The sequence below is a fragment of the Chiloscyllium plagiosum genome, unplaced genomic scaffold, assembly GCF_037043375.1.
Source record: "Chiloscyllium plagiosum isolate Xiang-an unplaced genomic scaffold, Cpla_swu_hap1 HiC_scaffold_5, whole genome shotgun sequence".
Lineage (NCBI taxonomy): Eukaryota > Metazoa > Chordata > Chondrichthyes > Orectolobiformes > Hemiscylliidae > Chiloscyllium > Chiloscyllium plagiosum.
Window position 1 is genome coordinate 6,991,610 of NW_028270143.1, and position 21,189 is coordinate 7,012,798.

The window sequence follows — 21,189 nt, forward strand, 5'->3', positions numbered from 1 at the left end:
TTGAGGAGAAAGTGATTCATAAAAAAAAAATGTCTGCAGGGGCTTTCTGTCAAAACTCCTCAAGTATGAAACAGCCATTACCAGGGGGTCAAACATAATTTCAAAATCTTATCATTCCAGTTCAGATATTGAGAAGGCTGAGAAGATTTGATAGAAGTGTTCAAAATCATTTAGGGTTTAGAAGGAGTAAATAAGGAGAAGCTGTTTCCGATGGATGAAGGTTTGATCACCAGAGGGCACAAATTTAATGTGATTGGCAGAAGAAACTGAAACAACATAAAGAAGATCTGTTTTCTGCAACAATTAGATCAAATTTGAAGTGGGCTGATCAATTGGGTTAGGGATAAAGATTCACCAGCAACATTCCAAAAGGTAACTGGATAAACATGCTAAACTGAAAAAAATTACAAGGATACAGGGCAAAAGCAGGTGTGTGGGGTTAACTGAATTATGTTATAAGTGAACTAGAACACCCTCAATTGTTCAATAGCCTCCTTCTGTGCTGTTCATCTGAAACTCTTAAGATTTGAACAGGTTCCTGGAATAACACTGAGAACAATACATGATTATTGATAGTATTACGTTTTACAACACATATTATACAAATGTCCTCTGGGAGAAAGTGAGGGCTGCAGATGCTGGAGATCAGAGCTGAAAATGTGTTGCTGGAAAAGCGCAGCAGGTCAGGGAGCATCCAAGGAGAAGGAGAATTGACGTTTTGGGCATAAGCCTGAAGAAGCCTTCTTCATAAGCCTTCTTCATAATGTCCTGAAGAAGGGCTTATGCCCGAAACGTCGATTCTCCTGTTCCTTGGATGTTGCCTGACCTGCTGCGCTTTTCCAGCAACACATTTTCAGCAAATGTCCTCTGGGCCACTTTATAACAGCTGAGCTCTACTGAACTCAACAAGAAAGGCCATTGCACAAGTTGAGGCGAATAGACCATGAATCTTCCAGGTTCAACCTTCAGTAGAATTGAGTTCACTGATCTCCACCAGAGTTGCAGTTAGAAAAGTTTCAATTACCTTCAAAGCTTTTTGAACTGGAAAATACAAGTAGAGGCATTGGAGGTAATTGATGAGCACCATTATGTAGAAGGCAGAAAAGAAGTCAAAATTGAAAGTAAGGATGGTGTACCATGGTCAGAGTAACTGATCACAATTTGTTTTAATGCTATGGGAGGGATGGAAACTTGATTGGTGAAATTCAAACATGATTTGGGAGGTGACAACTTGATCGCAGAAATAGAGATTTGTAAGGGCAGTGTGTTTGGAACAGGAACAGGAACAGAGCATTCAGCATACTGAGCCTGCTCAGTCATTCAATTAGATAATGACTGATCTGATCTTCTGTCTCAACATCATTTTCCCATGCAATGTGCTTATCCCATGATGTTATTATTTGCCACAAATGTATTGATTTCTGTCTTGAACTTGGTCAATGATTGATATTTACAGCCCTCTCTGGTAGAGAATCCCAAATATTCACCAACCTCTGAATGAAGAAATTCCTCTTCATCTCAATTTTAAATCACAGCAGTGTTATTGCAGAAGGGGGCATTTTGCCCATCATGCAAGTCAATTACTATGGTACTCCTTTCTTTGAGTGCCCAAATTTGTCTTTATTGCTCCTGTTTCAGTGTTTGGCCTAAATGAGACCTAATAGCCAGCATCATACAGCAGGCTGCTGTTAAGGAATCAAATGTTCGTAGTACTGAAATGAACTGCTTTCATGGCAGCTCGATCCTGGACAGGATTTGCATCTGTTTTGGCAGCTTAATCTTGTCTTGACTTCAATGTCCAACACCAAGAGTGGCTGGGTAGCACCACATGTGAGTGAGCTGGCTGATTTCTGTAGGACATAGCTGCTAGACTGGGTCTGCAGCAAGTGGTGAGAGAACCAGCAAGAGGGAAAAAAATCTACTTGACCTTGTCCTCAACAACTTACCTGTCACAGATGCATCTGTCCATGACTGTATCAATAGGAGTGACTACTGCACAGTTTTTGTGGGGATCAACTTCCATCTTCACACTGTGGATATCCTCTGCCATATTGTGTGGCACGACATCATGCTAAATGGGATAGACCAAGCAGATCTAACAACTCAGAAAAGGGCATCCATAAGGTGCTGCGGGTCATTAGTAGTGAAGGATTTGTATTCAGTACAATATGTAACCTCCAGACCTGACGAATCCCCCAGTCTACTATTGCCATCAAGCTGGAAGGTTCTTGACTATTGAAGGGCATGCAAGAGGCAGAACCAGGAATACCTGAAAATGAGGTAGCAACCTGAATACAACATAGGACTACATGCATGGCAAACAATGGAAGCAGCATGTAATAGACAGAACTAAGCGATTCCACAAAAAAAAGGACCTGATCTAAGCTCTGTAGTACTGCAACATTCAGTCATTCAATTAAACAACTAATGGGAAGTGGATGCTCCACAAATATCCCCATCGGTGAGATAGGAAGCCCGGCACATCGACAAGACTGAAGTATTTAAAAGCTGGAAATGTGTTGCTGGAAAAGCGCATCAGGTCAGGCAGTATCCAGGGAACAGGAGAATCGACGTTTCGGGCATAAGCCCTTCTTCAGGCTTATGCCCAAAACGTCGATTCTCCTGTTCCCTGAATGCTGCCTGACCTGCTGCGCTTTTCCAGCAACACATTTCCAGCTCTGATCTCCAGCATCTGCAGACCTCACTTTCTCCTGAAGTATTTAAAACCATTACCAGTCAAAAGTGCCAAATGAATGATCCATCTTCATTCCTCAACTCAGAATCATAGATGCCAGTTTTCAACCAATTTGATGCAGTCTGTATAATATCAAGAAATGGCTGATGGCACTTTATGCTGCAAAGGCTATGAGCCTTGACAATATCCAGCAATATTTCTAATACTAATCTGCTCCAGGACTAGCCATGCCCCGACCCAAGCTAATATAAAACAAAAAAACTGCAGATACTGGAAATCTGAAACAAAAACAGAAGTTAATGGAGAAACTCAGCAGGTCTGGAAGCATAGAGTCATAGAGATGTACAGCATAGAAAGAGACCCTTCGGTTCAACTCGTCCATGCCGATCAAATATCCCAACCCAATCTAGTCCCATTTGCCAGCACTTGGCCCATATCCCTCTAAACCCTTCCTATTCATATACCCATCCAGATGCCTTTTAAATGCTGTAATTGTACCAGCCTCCACCACTTCCTCGGACACTCCACCACTGTGTGAAAAAGTTGCCCCTTCGTCCCTTTTATATTTTTCCCCTCTCACCCTAAACCTATGCCCTCTAGTTCTGAACTCGTCCACCCCAGAGACAAGACCTTGTCTATTTATCCTATCAATGCCCCTCATGATTTTATAAACCTCTATAAAGTCACCCCTCAGCCTCTGATGCTCCAGGGAAAACAGTCCCAACCTATTCAGCCTCTCCCTATAGCTCAAATCTTCCAACCCTGGCAACATTCTTGTAAATCTTACCTGAACCCTTTCAAGTTTCACAATATCCCTCCTATAGGAAGGAGACTAAAATTGCAAGCAATATTCCAAAAGTGGCCTAACCAATGTCCTATACATCTGCTACATGACCTCCCAACTCCTGTACTCAGTGCTCTGACCAAAAGGAAAAGCATACTAATCGTCTTCTTCACTATCCTATCTGTTTGTGATTCTACTTTCAAGCAATAATGAACCTGCACTCCAAGGAACCTTTGTTCAGCAACACTCCCCAGGACCTTACCATTAAGTGTATAAGTCTTCCTCTGATTTGCTTTTCCAAAATGCAGCACCTCTCATTTATCCAAATTAAACTCCATCTGCCACGTCCCAGCCCATTGGCCCATCTGATCAAGATCCTGTTGTAATCTGAGGTAACCTTCATCGCTGTCCAATACACCTCCAAATTTGGTGTCATCTGCAAACCTACTAACTATACCTCTTATGCTCACATCCAAATTATTTACATAAATGATGAAAAGTAGCGGACCCAGCACCGATCCTTGTGGCACTCCACTGGTCACAGGCCTCCAGTCTGAAAAGCAACTCTTCACCACCACCCTCTGTCTTCTACCTTTGAGCCAGTTCTGTATCCAATGGCTAGTTCTCCCTGTATTCCATGAGATCTAACCTTGCTAATCAGTCTTCCATGAGGAACCGTGTTGAAAGCCTTCCTGAAGTTCCGTGTAGATCACGTCTACCACTCTGTCCTCAACAATTCTCTTTGTTTCTTCTTCAAAAAACTCAATCAAATTAGTGAGAAATGATTTCCCACACATAAAGCCATACTGACTATCCCTAATCAGTCCTTGCCTTTCTAAATACGTGTAAATCATATCCCTCAGGATCCCCTCTGTGGTGAGAAAGCAGAATTAAGGTCTCAAGTCCAGTGATCCTTCTTCAGAACTGATAGCAGCTCGGAAAAGGTTGTATTTAAGCTGATGGCAGAGGATATAGGAAACAGAGATGGAGTGAGCAGATAGGTGGAGATGGAGCCCAAAGAGAGCAAAACAAAGTTTGGCATATATAGGGATGGTTGATAGTGAGCAAGAGAAGAAGAAAGGCTGAAAATAGGATGGCTGTGCACATCTGCTCACTCCTGTCCTTCCTCCCAACCCCTGTCATCAGCATAAACACCACCTTTTCCGAGCTACTGTCAATTCTTAAGAAAGGTCACAGGACTCAAAGTGTTAACTCTCATTTCTCGCTGCCAAAAGTGTTGAGTTTCCTCAGACAAACTGTTCAAATACAACTACCTCACCAGTAACTACATCACAATGTGGGAAATTACCCAGGTATGTCATGAAAAGACAAATTCAACCGAGTCAGTTACTACCCCTATCAGTCTACTCATGATCATTGGCAAAGATATGGAAGAGATCCTCTACAGTGCTATCGAGCACTTGCAAAAGAATAACCTGGTCACTGATTCTCCATTTGGGTTCATGGTGGCCAATCAGCTTGTGGTCTCATTATAACCAAACGTAGTAAGAGTTAGGGGAATCAGGGGAAATTCTATTAATTGAAGTTACACCTAGCACAAAGGAAAATTTTAAAACAAAAACAAAAAGCAAAAAGAGGATGAAGGAAGGGAGGGGACTAAATCCAAATGGAATTGTAGGGGAAATAGTACACACCAGCCACCATCAATCTCCCTCTGAAAGTTGAGGGGGGACTGTGGACATCATGTGTTCCTTTTATTTGGTTGCAGTGTGTGTCATCTTTGAGATGTGGAATCAAGTTTCTTCAGTAGCACACTACAAAGCTGTAACCTCTCCTGCCTGGTACAACAAGGGCTGCATGAGAATACTGTCACCTGCAAGTTCTTCTCCAAGCCATACACTTTCTACACTACGAAATGTATTGCCATTCCTTCAGTGTCATTAGGTCAAAATACTAGCACTCCCTTCCAAACAACATTGTGAGTGTCCCTGCAACCATAAACTGCAGTAATTCATTAAGAAAGCTCACCACAACCTTCTTAAGGAAATTAGGAATAGACAATAAATCCTGCTTGCTCAGTAGCATCCTCATTCCATGAAAAGTAACAATGCCAGTCAGTGAAGATGAGAATATCACCATAGCAGATACTGCACAGTGAATTAGCTACCTAAACAGTTGATACATCACTTTTCTGACGTATACACTTAAAACAAACCGTGATTGGCATATTTTTCATTGTAAACTGCGCTCCAGATGGTAAACTCAGCATATTACTTAAGATGGGTGGAAGCCCATCTTAATCCAAGTGTAAAAATGAAAACCATATAATCGGAACCAGTTAATAAGAAACTCGTTTTTTTCTCCTACTGCGAATTTGCAAAATGAAGACTTAAATAAAATTTATTTATTTTGGGATGCAGAAGATCCCCACACTAGAAATGAATTCACAGGATATAGAACATAATAAGTTAATATAATTTTATAAGTACTGCTCCTGACAAGTTTTGTACCATATTTAATCTTAGTAAAGGTCATCGGTGGGAGAACTGAAAAGTACTCATTGCCACAAGTACTTTGCAATTCAGAACATAAACCGTGCTTTAGAATTTTTACAACAGATAAATACAGCAAAAACAAACGCACTAGTACTTGCATTTCAATTCCCGGTTAGCACAGTGAACATTATTACCAAATTATGCAGTTAGTTAATCCTGGGCATCTGTAGTCAGGAAATTCCATACTGTAGTTACATGGATTCCCACAGGCAGGCAGAATTAGCTTGGGTGCACCACTTGTATATACTAGCTGAAATCTGATGACTATAATGAGACGGAGGTTTATTTTCAATATATTTAAATATTCTTAGCTTGCAGACATGTGTTCTCCATGTACAGATGCTGGGACGATGAGCTCCCTAAAGAGTATAATTGATTGCAGACAGGGATTTGGTAATGGAGGGGGCCTGGAGTAAACAGGTTCCTAGTTGTTAATTTGGTAGTAATCCTCATTGCAGCGCTTATAGTTTGTTTACTTGGCTGGTGTAGATATAGTTTGTATCAGCATGATGCAAACAAAATCCTTCTGCTGTCAATTGGTATTAGAGTTCACTTATAACTAGCAGAAAAGTGAAGTCTTGCAGCAGAACGGTAATGCCTTACCTTTAGGTCAGAAAGTTTGAGTCCCACCTCAGGATGAAGTGACCACAGATGTGAGTTGTAGCACATCCAAACAGATTGATTAAAATATAATGACAGATGTGTACTTTCCTAGGAAGGAGCCGGAATGTTTTTGTAGGTAGGCTGTCAGCTTGGAACATACGTTATGAGCAGCAGTGAAAAGACAATTGTACTGCATTGTGAGCTTGATAATTTATCTCACTTACAGTGCCACGGATCAAAGAGATTGGTCATTGAGAAGCCAAATCCTCAACCAGGACGTAGCTTTATTCCACAACAAAGTCAAATCAGCATTTCACCAGTTGATGTGGATTTTGGTTCAGAACATCTGTTCAGATGTTGTTTAAATTAATAAACACTTCTGGACCATAGTGAACAGTTTTGGTCTCTAATTATCTGGAAGAAGATACAATTATATGAAAAGCAGTTCAGAAAAGGTTCACTTAATTCATTCCTGGGCTGAGGAACATGTCTCATGAAGAAAAGTGGAACAGATTGGACCATTACCCATTGGAGGTTAGAAAACTGACAGCTGAAATGTACAAGAGGGGACCTGTCAGAGTGGATACTGAAAAGATGCTTCTTCTTGAGAGAGTGGTAAGGACTAGCAGACATAATTTAAGAATAATAAGGATTCATTTTAAGATGGTGATAAAGAATTTCTTTTTTTCTCAGATGGGTTGTTACTCTATTGAATTCTCTTCCACAGAAAGAAATAGTGGTGGGTCACTGAATTTACTCAAGGATGAGTTCAATAGACTTTTGATAAACAATGGATCTCAGATGTTATGGAGAAATCAGGAAGTAGTTGTAGAGATTGCAACAAGGTCACTCCAGACGAAGGGCTTATGCCTGAAATGTCGATTCTCCTGCCCCTTCGATGTTGCCTCACCTGCTGTGCTTTTCCAGCACCAAACCTTTGAACTTGTGACAAGGTCAGCCAAGTGGATGTCATAGAATATGAATTCCATGATTGGGGCTGTTAATCTGGTCCAATCAGGGAGCCCAGGCTAAAAGATATAAACTCGAGTGTATGGCCGCCATGCTGTGGTACCGGCTGGTCACTTTGGCCCCTCCTCCTGGCTTTGTCGCTGACATCCAGAGAACGTTGGTCGATTTCTTCTGGGACAAAAAGATGCACTGGGTCGCCGCGCAGGTTCTGAGTCTCCCTATTGAGGAGGGTGGTCAGTCGCTGGTGTGCGTCCGCCCCCAGGTCGCGACGTTCCGCCTTCAGACCTTGCGGCGATACCTTTACGTCGAGCCTCCTCCTGGGTGGTGTGCCCTGGCGACGTATTTTTTCTGCCAGGTGCGTAACCTCAACTACGACACGCAGCTCCTGTTCGTCGACCGTGACGGTTTGGAGGTCGCCCTCAAGATGCTGCCTGTCTTTTACCAGGACCTGATCACTGTCTGGAACATGGTCGAATCGCGTCGCGCCTACCCTCCGGCTGGAGTAGCGGCTGTCGTCAGGGAGCCGTTGCTCAGGAATCCGCACCTCCGTACTTGCCGGTTCGAGTGGCTGTCGGAGGGGAGGGCCGCGGCGGCGAGGGTGACCAGGGTCGGGGACGTGCTGGGTGCTGGGGGCCTGGGCTGCACGCTGCCGCAGGACGTAGCAGGCAGGGCAGCGGTAGACGTCCAGTACGTGGCCACCGCCATCCGACGCCTTAAAACGGCGGTGCTTGGACCCGACGTAGTGCACCAGTTGGAGGACGCTCAGGTGTGCGGTGGGATCCCGTCCGTGCTCACCCAAGCCCGGACGGAATTTCACATTGGCCCCAAGGTCCCGTACTTCCCGCGGGAGCCTGTGCCCCACAACCTGAGCCGCCTCCGAAATTTTAATTTTGTTTCGTTTAGGGAAATAAAAAGAAGAGCCCTGTACAGACTGCTGCTGCACACCATCCACCTCTTCTCCCTCATCCACCGTCCGGACATGCCTTGGCGTGCCCATTTGCCACCGGGCGGTGGGGATCCCCAGTGGAGGGCTCTCTACGCGGGAGTCCTCCCCCTTTCTCTCAGGGATCTGGGGCAGAGGGTGCTGCACGCAGTGGTCCTTTGCAACCGCAGATTGCGGTGGTTCACGGACTCCCAGTCCAACTGCTTGTTCTGTGGCGCTGTGGAGTCCGTGGACCACGTGTATATTGGGTGTGGGCGTTTGCACTCCCTTTTTGATTTCCTGAAAAACCTCCTCCTCTGCTTTTGGTTGCACTTCAGTCCCACGCTCCTGATCTTTGGGCACCCGGTACAGAGGAAGGAGGGCAGGTCTGAAGACCTCCTCGTGGGTCTGCTCCTGGGCCTGGCCAAACTGGCCATTAACAGGTCGAGGCAGCGGGCCTTGGAGGGGGTCGTTAGGGCCGACTGCCTGCCCCTCTTCCGCGGTTACGTTAGGGCCCGGGTGTCCTTGGAGAAGGAGCACACGGTGTCCACCAACACCCTGGAGTTGTTCAGGGAGAGGTGGGCGCCGCAGGGAGAGGAGTGCATTATTTCCCCCTCCAACTCTATTTTGATTTAGTCCCTGCCCTCCCCTTCACTGTTTGATCACACAGCATTACCCTTTGATGTGAAGGGCACTGCTTGTCACTGGCCACTCGGGTGTTTCCTTTCTTCCTGGTGGTGGAAAATTGAATTTAGAAAAAGAAACTTGAGTGTAAGAGGTTCTGTTCATTCTAAGAGGTGGCTCTGGGAATGCTGGAACAGCAAGGGTCTTTTCTCTATGGTGGGGGAGTTCAAAACTAGGGAGCATACTTTTACGGTGAGAGGAAAAAGATTTAAAAAGAACACGAGGGACAACTATTTTACAAAAGAAACAGATTAGTGTGTGCAGTCAACGCCCAGAGGAAATGGTGAATGCAATGTTACAACATTTAGAAAACCTCTGGGTTATTACATGAATGGGAAAGGTTTGGAGGGATATGGGTTAAATGTAGGCAGGTGGGACTAGTTAGTTTAGATGCATGGTTGGCATGGAGTAGTTGGACTGAAGGGTTTGTTCCCATGCTGTGTCACTCTATGACTCTCCACATGATAGTAAAGGCTGACTTGGTGGGAGGCTCTGAGGCCAAATGGTCTATTCCTGTTCCTCAGTCCTATATTCCCTAAGTGAAAGGCTGTGAATCATTTGAACATCACCTCCAGGTGCTGTAAGGAGAACACATACACAAGAGAGAGTTGATGTAAATGATGGAAGTGTGCATAAACGCTATAACTGTGCACTACCCACATGACAAAAATTTACTGTGCAGGCACACCAAAGCCCTGTAAGTGATACATACACAAGAATCTCTGACAGGAGCATTCGAATCATGGTTCTTTACGCATATCCATCACTTCTTCTTCAAAAGTAACTGAGAGGTGGAGTAGCAGATGTGGGTGAAACATGCAGTCTGGCTCCTGAGAACAGCCTCTTGGATCTAGAAAGGGCCTCTGCCCTAGCAGCATGGCAGCTGGAGAGAGCCATGTGGCACGATGGTGTTGAAGGAATAATGGTTCTTCTTCTCCAACAATGCCGGAGAGGGGAATCTCTCCTTCATCAGCCCCAGTCTCCTCCTCCACCTCACTTCCAGTCCCCTCATCCCCAGCCTGGTGACATCAGCAGCATTTCCCGCAACCAGTTGAGGCCAGTTGACATCATGGGCCATTCCTGCACATGTGCTGGTGCCATTTTGGCCGATATTAAAAATCCAATAAACATCTACCTTGCAAATGACTTTTTTCAAAACAAGTTAAGCTCTGAGAAATTTTGCAAAGGCAAATTTATAGGAAACTTAGTTGTGGCAATGCTGTATTACTGTGATGTTGAGGGCAGTCTCATTACCTTTAATGAGGTAACTATAAGTTTGAGTCCTATACCTCAGTTTATTAGAATGCAAGCAGATGCAATGTGATTTGGAGGCATGAAGTTGCAAAATATTAATTACCTATTTTGACTAAGGTGTTACATTAAAAAACAACATATAATGACATTTCTGCAGGTAGTTCCTTTTTGTGCTTTCAAAACAAACTTTTTGAAAAAAATCTTCTACCTATATTATTCTGAAAAAAGAACCACAGCTCAGATTTTGCTAAACTAGCAGTTAGGCAGCAACATAGACTGTTGTTACAGGGTGAAACTGACAACAACTCCTAGTGTTTGCATTTGCACAGATAACAGCAGAAATCTGGAAGCTGTTGTCAGCAGTGCCCTGCTCCTCCACTTGCTGTGCTGTTGCAGTGGAATCTAATCAGAAATCATTGAAACAGCAAGAATGAGGACTGATTATCCATTATCATAGCATTGAAGGTTATTGAAAAACCTAAGCTATGTTTGTCATGATTAACTAACATTTAACAGCCAAACAACCTCCGAGAACACCCCCCCCACACAAAAATTTCACAGAAATGCAGTCTTTCTTCCTATGAACACTGATGTTGCAAATGTTCAAAATATTTTTGACATACTTCTCGTGCTTAATTCCATTTGCTTTGCTTCCTGTACAATGATTTCAATATTAGTGACATTTCCATTTTTTAAAAATTTTATCCTTTTCCATTTCTGGTGCCTCTCCATGCCCACAGAGGGAAAAGTCATAAGAGCATTTTTCCACTCTTAGCCAATTGACATGCCGCCATTTCAAAGAGAAGGTCCAGCCTTTCTAAAAGTTGCCAGTTCATGAAACACTGGCTGCTGTCCTATCCTGATGCACCAACACAAATGCTGGCTGCACGGGAATTGCAACAATTCCTTAGAAACAGACACTGATGGTTGGAGCCTGGATGCAGTCCAAGGTTTTGTCTGGTATATTGGTGGACAAGGTTGAGTTGGGACATGACAGAGAGGAAATATGGGGGGTTTCACCTCGTAGGAAACCCCTCCCCATCTAAGATGATTATCGCAAACTATCATTTAAAAATGAAAACAACTGCTTCAATGTTGAGCAGACAAGGAAAGTAAAGTCGAAATTAAATTTGATATTTTAATGCTTACTTGATAATTCAAAACACAATGTATTATTATTTATTGAGCTTTGCACAATTTTTGTGTTTACTTTACAAAAAAAGGAATATTCTCCCAAAGATTATGAGACAAGCGTGTTGCCTAAGCCCAAAATTCACAATGTACTTTAACATTTGCCCCATCACAGATTGTGAAGCCACTGGAAGGCATCTAAGGTACATCTGACCTCCATGCCTGCCAGACATTGCGGAGTTACCTAAATCCTCCCTTCAGTTCATCGTACTCTGGTATAGGGAACCCAAGCCAACCTTAAAAAAAAATTCTTCCAATCTCACCCCACTACTTGGTGTATCAGTCTCCAGTCTCACATCATACTTTGAATGAACAAGGGAAACAAAACTTCCAGTGCAGGGACTTCCCACATCTTGGTCAGCCCCGACATCAATGAATAATACAGAAATTACTCCAGAAATTCATAGGATCACATGGCAACTGCGGCAACTGTGTCCCTATCATTTCAAATGCAAGATGATATTTATGTAAAACATTTTGCATCACTGAAACATATCTTATTTGTTCCTCAGACAATGATCTTGACATTCTTTCAGAGGCTAAGACAGAATGGTAGGGGTGAAAATTTGTGATCGGGAAACTTAGAAGCATGGGTTAAGTTCTAAAATATGCAGTTACCATTTTAACCCTATTTCACAGTCACACCAGGCTAGACTGAGGGGCTAGCTGGTTGTTGAGCAGACCATAGCTTGGGGCAAAGTGAAGAAATGGGGGGGTTGAGCTAAGGGTCAAAAAGGCTGGAGGGAAATGGGAGTTGTATCATAGGAAGGAAAGATTGGAGCCAGAGGTACAATCAGAGGCCAAGTTCAAAGGTAGATAATGGTGCATATCTGAAGGGAGGTCTGAGGTCAGGGAAGGTGTCAAACAAGGAACCAGAGCAGAGCAGAGGTCAGAACAGTTAAACAGGAGGGGTGAGAAGTGGCAAGCTGAAAGGTTTGTGTGGAGAAATCAAAAGACCGGTGAATCAGGTAAAGTGGATCCAGCAGGTAAGTGGAAATACACTTAATGCCTGGATGCGGAAGTCGCTCATTTGTCTAATATTCCCAAAGTCAGTCAGGGTTGAATTTATGAACCCTTTTAACGCATCCTTCCAATAGGAAGGAGACCAGAATTGCACACAATATTCCAAAAGTGGCCTGAGCAATATCCTGTACAGCCGCAACTTGACCTCCCAACTCCTGTACTCAATACTCTGACCAACAAAGGAAGTATTTGAATTGAAGAGATTGAGAATGACTTACAAATCTGGTGCAAAGTGGGCAATGACATTACAGTCATCCATGTGCTGCCGGTCACGTACATCTATGGTGGTGTGTATAATCTTGGCATAAAGGCAACTGAGAGTAAAGAGTTTTCCATCTAAGTAGTATTTAATATTCACATCAAGGGCCATTTGATCTTTGAAGTAAATGGCCACTTGGAAATAGTGTTGCAGCTCTCATATAGACCTGCTCAACCCTTGCATTGACTTTGAAGGCATTTGTTTAATATCTTCCACTCAAGGCACTTGCAGTCGTATCCTTTGGAAGAATTTGCAGGATTGTGATGAAGTTTCCAAATCTCTGGAGACCAGTCCAAAGAGCTTTGCAAATTACTGAATGAAATGTTTGGTCGGGTTGATGAATGCCATGAAGAGTTTCTGCTCGCATTCTTGGATTGTGAGAGGATCCTCTGCAAAGTCTGAAGTGTACTGTGTTTCTAGAAGGACTTCCTCAGCCATAGGAAGTGGATGATAGTGTGTCAGGAGTTTCCCTGCTACAGACAATAGGGGCATAGTCTGATAGTTTGCACAATATGATTTCTCTTCCTAATCGAAGACAGTTACTAACTGTTACATTCCTCAAATCAGGTGGGTTGCAGATAACTCTTTCTCCATCGCAATTCACAGGCAAAGTGTGTGGAGCCTCAAAGTGAACAAAGATCCAAAATCTTTAAAGACTTCAGTTGGGATACATCAGGGCTACACGTTTTGTTGTTTTTCATCCACTTGATTGTTTTTGTAGCTCTTTTATTGATGGTGGCCCAACGATGGATTCGACCACAGGGTGCTGAGATATCCTGGAGAGTATCAGTTGCAACTGTGGATTCATTACTGGTGATTTCAAAATGTACTACAGAAGCAGCATTAAAATAGCTGTGAAGCATTTATTATCTACTAACCATAACAATGCTGTTGCTGCCATCCTGAAAAGTGCTGCTGTTTTAGGTAGTAGACTCTTTTAATATGTGAGTCAGGGCCTACATCACATACATAGGACTCTGGTTGCTACTTTCAGGCTCAATTGCACAGAGGGAACAGCTTTCGTGATTTGGCCAGATTTGCAGATTGCAGAGGCCTCAGAAAGATTACTTTAAAATTAAAAGCAAGAGTGCGCCTTCAAGCCACATAACAATAATCTGGAGATCCGCTGCCCTCGGCCTTGCATGATCACACCCCCACCAGAACCAGCAAGGCAACCAACAGACTGTTGGATTATTTGCAGTGAGTTGTACCAAGATTCCCATTCCATGCCTCGACACTGCACTTCTACTAAGTGAGGCCCAGGCTTCAAAACATGGATGATATACCAATTGCACTAACTGTCCAATAGTTAAAATCTGCTCCATTATGTTCATAAGGAGATCAAAGACATTTGGGGGAGGGGAGGGAGTTTTAAAAATTAATGGCTCTGAGAGGCACAACGCAACTTTCAAATATAACATTAGTTTATCTGATTGAAACTGCTACATGTGCACGCATCTGTATTGTCACAAGCTGGTGTTCTGTTCTTGAGAAGCTGGATATCTCATTTTTATATGTAAATCAGCTCGGGCAGTACAGTTAGGAACTTGATTTAAATTAAGTTGTTGTGAGCTGGGTTTCCCAAGGCTTAGGAAATCAGGCCAGTGGATCAAGCAGTTAAGTGCTTTTTCAGAGAATCCTGGTGAGTTAGGAGGAGCAAGAGTGTCTGCCTAGCCCCTTAAGTAAATTTCCTGTTGTGCCTAGCTTCCTATTACAGTCTCCAATCCAGAAGCTATGCCTGATCAATCCTGACTGCTGCCACTTTTCAACTTGTATCTCACAATCTCATCCGATCTCTCTTCCCAGTCTACCCTCCCCACTCCCTCAATGCACAGAAACAAACACACACAAACACACCTGCTACTCCACAATCTCTTTTGATCCTTCCTCCCATCTAACTTAACCTGATCAAATGCAAACTTTCTGAGTGTGGCCTTCCCACCTGGCTAACTTGTCAATGTGACTGTACACTGCCAGGGGGCAGGTTAAAAATTGATAAATTCCTGTACGGTATTGCAAATTTCTCCTGAATAAAAGCTTTCTCCAGTTCTGTCCCTGTAAATTTCAGGGCTCAAACAAATTAACTGTTACCTACAAGCATCAAAAACAGGTCTGTAGTAATAAGCTACTGTGGAAATGCCATCAGCTACATGTAATTAAGAACATCTACACCTTGTAAAAGTATGTACTGCATTGAGCTGTAGCATACATAAAGATACATAAATACTTCAGTCTTCCAAACATTGTTTTGTAATTGAATAACATATTCATATGGTTATATTCTTTCACTTTTTGTGTGTAACACTAACAAGGATGTGCAGTAGCAAGGAATCAATCAATACTTGGAATTCAGCTTAGACCATAAATCAAATAAAATTTGCTGAAATCACAATCAATTTTTAAGTACTATGGAAAGCTTAAGTATAAAAGCCAAAAATCTGAAAACGTCACTCAGCCCAAGTTAAATCAAAGAACTGGAAGCTGTTTGGATGATTTAATAAGTAAGTTATCTAATATCTTATCCATATTCCTTAAGCAGCAAATTCAGAAATCACTCATTATTATCAAGTCAGATATTAAGCAACCATACTAAACAAGCTCATGTAGAATAGTATAAAGCAACACCCATTATGGATAATTCTGATTCATTATAACATTCCTGAGAGCTGAACAATACTATTACAACACATCTAAAGTTTCACCATTACTATCAAGACAAAAATTACTCAATGAGCTCCAGGGGCCATAATAAACAAGCTGTTCGAGAACCACTAGCAACATATACTCTATTTGTGATTTAAACTTCTTAAAAAAAATCCAGAAACTGTGTAATACATTAACTTTACAGGCAGTTGGAATGTATTTAAAACCATGAGGTTCATGGAAATTACAGATAATTCCACACCCTTCCACCCCCATGCACACTCATGCAGACAAAGAATGTTTTGCTTTTCTTACCATTTTGGCTTCTGAATGCATTTGTTGGACTTGAGGAGGAGTGCACTGATTATTTAGAGAAGGGCCTGGCATTCCCATGATATTAGAGCTCATGGATAATTGTCTGTCCATCTTTGAAATAGAGAGAAAAAAAATGTATATTTTAGACCTGGTTTTAAAAGGGTGTCATTTTACAGGTTAACAATTGAGATACATACAATTATATTTTGACAGGTATATTCTCGGCTGTGTTTATTTGACATTGTTTAAAAAACAGGCTAACTTAGTAACAACTAAATATTTACACTTTCTCCACCAAGATGCTCAACGAGTGACAATGATTGAAAAACCAGTTCCTTTCAGAGTTGCATAATTTGCTAAATTTCTCCGGTTCTTTAACAAAAGGCATTTACATATTTATTTATGTTATTGTCTGTTTGTGTTATCTAATTTCAGTTGATACAATGATAGAAAATACTGAGATTAAGTTACCATCTCCTGGGATACCACACATTCACTTAATTAATGCATTGATCTGTATTATTCATCACTATTTACAGAATGGAATTTCAAAATGAATGAATGATTCATACATAGAAATTAACGACTCTCCCACAGCAAGTCTGGTCATGGAAGGCCATTTAATAAGGGCGGGTGGCAGGCTTGGTCTCTGCTGCCTTCACACCAATGCACTGATCTCCTGGATGGACCTCCTGCTCCATCCCAACTTGGGCATTAAATGGGCAATTAATGGCTACTTAAGGGCCTCATCCCGCCATTTGGTAGTAATCATCCAGTGCGGAGAGGATTCTCCATGATCAAGGGAAACAGCATCAGGAAGGAAGGGCCCACTGACAGCCAGCCCCTTGACCTTGCTGCAAACCCTTACCTGAGATGCCTCCTGCTATCACTCACCTGCAGCTGTGTTCATGGTGAACCAAGCCCTCAGAGAAGTGTAAGTGCTGGCAGCAGCCACCATTTCCCTGATGGCACTAATCAACATAGAATTGCTGGCCTCTGATTGGCAGGCAGCTCTCAGCCAAACAGACTTATGCCCTGTGGTCTTTGATGCATGAGGTGGCCTGCTGCTGCCCCGTTAAGTGGCTGATTGGCACTTAATGCAAAAACAGCAATATGGGATTTTCCCTGGTGCCAAGTCATCTTGTTTTTTTACAAAGTATCTCTCTTAATGACCATAATATAGAAGCAATTGGCAAAAATGTCAGTATAACATTTTTAAAAGTGAGGGGATAAAATGAACTTTTCAAAGCTCAATCAATCCCACACTTGAAGAAAATACATACGAGAAGGAACCAAAAAGAAAGAAGATCCACCATTAATCTTGGGATCTAATAAACTTGTTAACATAACCTGAAAAGATATTTGACTTCTTCTGATATTTAGTGCAAGCAGGTCATCACTTTGGTCTATTGCCTGACTGCACACTGCAAGGAGGCAATCCCTCAACCAAAATCTTAGGAAACCAACATCCAATGGACAAGGAAAGGAAATCAGAAAATCAGTACAAAAAAAGTCATAAAAATAACAATTTTAATCACATAAGAATTAGCAGCAGGAATAGACAATGCAGACCCTCAAATCTTCTCCACATTTAGTATGATCAAAAGTGATCTTTCCCCTTAATTCCATTTCCTGCCTGCTGTCTTCATCCTTTCTTCTCTGAGAAACCAAAAATCTGCCTATCTTGGACTTAAGTATTCTCAACAATGGTGTATCCATGTCCTTCTGGGACAGAGTGAAGAATTCCAGGAAGGAAATGTCTCCTCATCGTAGCCTTAAATAATCAGTCCTTTATCCTGAAACTGTGCCCCCACGCTCTAGATTCTCTGGCCAGAGGAAAGCATTAATCGGTGTCTATCAATTAAGCCCCTTTGGAATCTTGTATGTCTTAATAAAATTACCTCCCAATTACAATTTTTGAAAGAAAAGAGTTTATGAACCTTCAATATTCTGTTGAAAGTAATCATTTCAACTGATCAAAAATGCTTGCACGTTAAGCAGAGCAGCAAGCAAAACAATACTTGAGACAATGTTTCAGTAGACAGAATGTCCTTTAATAACATGATTAGATCCCAAGTCTTTGCATCAATTAATCATATTTTAACCAAGGCATAAGGTGCATTACCCAAAGTGACCTCGCTCACAATTTAAGCAGAATTATCCTAGCCATCCTCTTTTATAAAGCAAGTAAATCAAAGTTTCAGGTCAGAAGCCTCTGAATTTGGGAACAAACTCTCTTTTATAAAAAAGAAAAACTTCTCCTCTCAGTCATCCTGAAACTAAGGCAGGAAACTGTATAGTGATGGAAACATCCTCTGTGAATCCTTCACATCTGTTAATAGCAGTAAGCCCTTGCACAATGTATTTGAGAATTAATACTAATTGTTGGAATCACCAGAGGAATAATGCCATCTGTTAGCACTGAGCCTTCTGTAGAAGTTGTTAGAGTGCTTTATTTCAGGTTCAAATATGGCTTCGGGACAGTTCCGGGCATTTTAATAGTTGTGCAATTGTATTTAAATCTTCCAATTCCAATCCCAAAGGTCTGCTTTAGTAGTAAGTACTAATGATGAAACGTGCTTTATCTTTTATTTTAAACCTTTATTATTCATTATGTGCTATCTGTGTATTGAGATACTACTATGAAATATCCTTGGCTGTGGGATTTTGCCCATATGCTGTTTAAGGCTGCTTGTTTCTTATCTCTTCAGTCTGCAACTGTTGATGCACTGCGATATTCTTTTCTTGTTATCTGTGCATGGTAGGTTATTAAACACAGCTCTCCAGAGTAGTATCTAAGAACTCACTCCTTACATGCTCACTCTATACTAGTGTCTGCTCCCTAACTGATGTCAGAGTCATCTAATCAGATATATCACCATCACTGAAATTAATTTCATAATACCACATCTCTTCGCAAGTTTCTCTCTATCTTGTCTACACAATTTTAGTAGTTTACTTTTACTTACTTACAGTCTTTGTACTCATTAAAGTCATTTTCACATTGTTATTTGCATTATCACTGTTATCACCATTATAACAACCTCACTGCCCCTACAATGTCTAAATTTCACAGGTTGAGATGATGTGGAATCCAGTCTGGATATTTCAATCTGGTTTGCTTGCGTTCAGAACTAAGATAATGAGTTTGGACCACATTAGGAATTAGAATTAAAATCCCAAAAGTATGGAAACAGGCCCTTCAGCACAACAAGTCCATACCGACCCTCCAAAGAGTATCCCACCCAAACCCATACCCCATTACTCTACATTTACCCCTGACTAATGCACATAACCTACGCATCCCTGAACACTATGGGCAATTTAGCTAAGCCAATTCACCTCACCTGACATCTTTGGATTGTGGGAGGAAACCAGAGTACCTGGAAGAACGTGCAAACTCCACACAGCCAGTCGCCCGAGGCTGGAGTCAAACCCAGGTTGGCAGTGCTCACCATTGAGCTACTATGCCACCGTACCATTCTGTACAACATATGATGAAGTAACAGGGATTCATATCCACATCCTGTGATAATCATACTCAGTCTCACTTCTTAGCTCAACTAAGACCAGTGACTGTTCAGGCATTTTGACAATATGAAATCTCAGTTGATTAGTTTGTCTAATGACCATGGCTTCTGACTTTCTGTTCCTCAACCTGACTTTCTGTCCTGGCGTTCAGGCTATCAGAGTATTTGTGCTGTCACTGGAGATACACTATACCTGCTGCTTTTTGTTGTGGATTTTCTCCAGTTGTTTCATTTTCATGTGGCATTTGAAGATATGTTTGGCGTGAAGTTGTGGTCTAAATCTGTAAAACTGTTTTTAATCTTCCCATTGTAATAGCACAGACAGAAAGCTGAACCAAATCAGCCTTTCTGTCACTGTAATCACAACACAATAAAACTACAGTGGTATACAATACAACTACACACAAAATGGTCACTTCAATGGTTCCTAACCAGACTTTTAAGTAAGCAATCCCAGATTTTGTGAATAATTAATTTCCAGACACTAGTTTTGTACCTTAAACAATATATTTAATAATTTATTAAATAAACAATAACTTCAGCAGAAAGGAAATTAAATAACATGATAAGCTGATTAATGACTGTGCTTTAAACCTAAAACATTTGGGTTTAAAGCACAGACAGACAAACAAACACAGTTAAAAGATAAATGAAAGCGAAAGAAACAAATCTGGTCAGATTACTTAAATGGCTTTCAGGTTGCATTGTTTACAGGCATAACTGTGGACTCATTGGCTGTTTTTCTGAAATATTGACCAGGATCACCTTCTCAGTTCAGCCAGGCAAAGGCAGCAATACCTCAAATGCAGCTTTCTACCCTTTGGGCTTCTGGAAGCGAATGTATCAGGTTAGGGAGAAAGCTTTCAAATCTTCATGCTGTCTCAGCAGCAGACCAGAACCATTGCCTCTGAAAACACTGTTACAAAAAAGTAACTTTCATTCTGATTCTGCCTTGATAAACCTATCGACATCTTCCAAGGCCTCAATTACCATTCAATTGACATCTGCTTGAACATAGGGTCTTTTTCAGGCTTGCTAGAACCAATTCCTAGGTACTGGCAATTTGGCAATTTGGCAATTCCCAGGTATTTGGCAATTTCAGCTTTCCATTTAAACACCATGCTCTTCCTGGTCTCACTGTATCTTTTAGAAACGTTTAAATCAAGGCTCAGTCTGTTATGAGCCTCCAGACTTAGCCTCACAAACAAACAAGCCTGTTTTGTCTTTTCTTTTTAGCATAAACTGTCCCAAAGCCCATAAGTCATTTCCAGCTCACAATTAAAAACTGATAAAAGAATAAAAATAATGAAATATCAGAGGGGGTTCTAATGCCATTAATAATTCTATGGTGAGCACCCATTATTATTTATGATGTAGAGGTGCCGGTTTGGACTGGGGTGTACAAAGTTAAAAATCACACAACACCAGGTCATAGTCCAACAGGTTTATTTGGAAGTATGAGCTTTCGGAGCACTGCTCCTTCATCATGTAACTAGTTGCCTAATAATGATTTTTAACATTATTAATTGTGTTCTTCTGTAACTGAGCTGAATTAATTCTCAGTCTGGATTCTTGTGTAGCAGAGAGCTTACAGTTTTGACCATTCTTTCCACCTTGCCATTCAACTGAGAATAGAGTGGAGAACTTGCCACCTGGCTGATGCCTGCCTCCTCACAAATTGAGGTCCATTGTCCACTATCAATTCTTTCAGTACCTGTGCATCACAAAGGTACTTTCCAGAGCTCTGACCACTGAGTTTGCTGTGTCTGGATATTTAAATTCATCTTCAATAATAATTGAC

The 21,189-nt window shown here is 41.7% G+C and overlaps 1 protein-coding gene across 5 annotated transcripts in view; it reads right to left on the reverse strand.

The window, feature by feature from the left end:
• creb5b (cAMP responsive element binding protein 5b) overlaps nucleotides 1-21,189 on the reverse strand; it is a 508,761-nt gene that overhangs the window by 115,773 nt on the left and 371,799 nt on the right. For all 5 annotated transcript variants that reach the window (XM_087986955.1, XM_043689526.2, XM_043689529.2 and 2 more), the window contains one exon: nucleotides 15,859-15,969. In XM_087986955.1, coding sequence (XP_087843081.1) covers nucleotides 15,859-15,969 — 111 coding nt within the window. The remainder of the gene's footprint in view (nucleotides 1-15,858; nucleotides 15,970-21,189) is intronic.